General features: G+C 39.0%; 1 protein-coding gene across 1 annotated transcript; it reads right to left on the reverse strand.

The window, feature by feature from the left end:
* Positions 1-504: 504 nt before the first annotated feature.
* On the reverse strand, positions 505-1,321 carry insl3 (insulin-like 3 (Leydig cell)). Its single transcript, XM_017431349.2, has 2 exons — positions 1,059-1,321; positions 505-891 (listed from the first exon to the last, which is right to left on the reverse strand). Exons 1-2 carry the CDS (start codon positions 1,249-1,251, stop codon positions 689-691), a joined length of 396 nt encoding a protein of 131 aa, XP_017286838.1. The 5' UTR covers positions 1,252-1,321; the 3' UTR covers positions 505-688.
* Positions 1,322-2,404: the final 1,083 nt, after the last annotated feature.

A 2,404-nucleotide genomic window follows, 5' to 3' on the forward strand; every position in this document is an offset into this window, starting at 1 on the left:
GATGGCAAAGAAGCTAACACAGCTAGCCTGGAAATCTGCAGCTCCAAGCTGGGAGAGAGATCTTTTATTTTCTTAAATTGAAAAAAAATCTGGCTGATGCTGACCAGTGAAGCTGTATCATTTGAAACTTTGAATCCCTTTCTGTCCCTTGTTAACAACAGAGGTTGTCATATCATTCTGAGCTAAGGTCTTTTTTTAATTATTTTTCTTTCATTACTCTGTAAGGGGTAGGTGCCAGGACAGGAAGTGTTTGTGTGTTTATGTTTTAAAATGTGAAAATGTAATAACAAAAGTCTGTTCTAAAAGTGACACATGCAGAAATTATTTTGAGTTGTTGTTTTTCTATTTTTTCTTATTTACAGAAAAAAACTATGAGTTTGTATTTAATAATTGTGAACAATAATTTACTACAGTGCACATTTTAAACCAATTTCAGATAAATTTATTAGTCTAACGGAAAATAAACAATCTATTCTTAATGTACTGTATTATGGTATACTGAACAATTCATCAGATATGATCAAGATTCTATAATTATTGTTTTACAAGATTTGATACATTAAAAATACATAAACCTACTTCACTAACTTTCTCAAACATTAGGTTACTTATTAAATGTCATGACTTCACAGCTCAGTGTAACGCCTTGTTTCTGACTAAAACCAGTTTCAGAGCAGTGAAAACTGAGTCAGCAAAACTGAATCAGCTCTTTCATGCTACATCCTTTCTCGCAGCAAATATCAGATATTTTTCCAGCAGCTCGGCTGTTCCGAGAGGTAAGGTGGTACCAGTAAGGAGCCAATGAGGAGACCACCCTCTTCCCATCGGACTGTGGAGAGATGTGGAGCATCTCTGAAGTCTGGTCCTGCTGAGTTGAGGAGTCATGAACCCCTGTGGAGAATGCACATCTTCATTAAAGATTTCAAAAGAATACTTGAAACATCTTAACTTTAAGTATATATTTCCAAGTTCACTATAAAACTGTAAATCTGTAACCCTTCAAAAAAATACGAAAATTGTGATCTATACAATCAGATGCTTAAACAGAGAGAACGTACAGTCAGTGGTGTGTTGATCCTGACCCACTTCTTTGTTCGGGATGCTTCTCCTCAGCCGGGAGTTCCCACAAGTAGAGACAGCCAGGCGGATCAGCTCTCGCCCACACATCTTAATCCTGTCCTCTGCACGAACCACACACACTTCAGCCAGCACCACCACCAACACACACACCAGACACTTAGCAGCAGCCATGTATGATGTGTTGAAGCTTCTCAGCTAGTCAGCAGAAGCAGAAAATGAGTATAAAAAGAGCACAGAGGACGTTTGCAGTGTGGTGACTTATTAGAACAACTCGGAGGGGTTTATATAGTCAGGGTGTGTGTGTCCTACGCACAGCCGTGGTTACAAAAGTGCTGAGGCCATAAGTTGGTTAAAAGATGGATTCAGCCTTGGTAGGAGAAAAGCATGTTCTTATCTAGAGATCAGCATGAAAGTGATTTAAAAACTCAAGGTTGGACAACACTGTTGGCAGACTAAAACTGCAAACATTGAAGGCTTAGCATTCCTTGAAGGAATGAATATATTTCATGTCAGAAATAATGGAGTCATAGCCGTTTTGGTCAAACCTTGAAAATAACTTTATGCAATATTGCAAAATATTGCAATATCTTGCATAATCTGTTAACGCTTGGACTAAGTGTAAATAACTGCTAGCTACTACCACACCAGATTTTAACTGAATATTTTAGAACCTAGCTGAATTGTAGCCATTTTTGTGTTTTCTAGGGTCTTGAATTGGGTTGATGGCAAATGTTATTCAGTTCTAGATGTAGATCAAATGTTTAATCTCTGAAAGTTTCATTAGAATCTGATCAGTGTTCAGATATTTAGATAAAATTACAGACAGGGGCCAAAACATTATTGCTCTGCCTTTATGCAGTCTCTTATTGCAGTTTATTATAGCAGTATGTGTTTTGAATGATTCTCAGCTACTCCCAACCAGGGTGTCACTAGGTTTTAAGGACAAGGGGGGCTTAGCCCCCAGGAGATGCACAGGACGTCATGAACCTCGATGCTGTCACGCACCTACGGCTCAAAGGCGAGATGACCAGACAGCAGCAGGTGAGGTAAAAATCTCTTTAATCAAAAATCTCTTTGATCAACAAAAACGTAGACACTTCCGAGCCTCCAAGAAACATAGTGCCATGAAAAGACGAGGACCCGACACCCAACTGAAACACTAGTGCCCTTAAATACTAGACAAATGTAATCACAAAAATCACAGACAGGTGAGCCAAAACCGAGACATGAAACCCCACAAAGGAAACAACAAAAACACGAACCGGAACCAAAAAACCGGAATCCTCACACAGAGGATGTGAGCAAACGTAGTGGGCGAGAACAA

The sequence above is a fragment of the Kryptolebias marmoratus genome, linkage group LG20 (assembly GCF_001649575.2).
Source record: "Kryptolebias marmoratus isolate JLee-2015 linkage group LG20, ASM164957v2, whole genome shotgun sequence".
Lineage (NCBI taxonomy): Eukaryota > Metazoa > Chordata > Actinopteri > Cyprinodontiformes > Rivulidae > Kryptolebias > Kryptolebias marmoratus.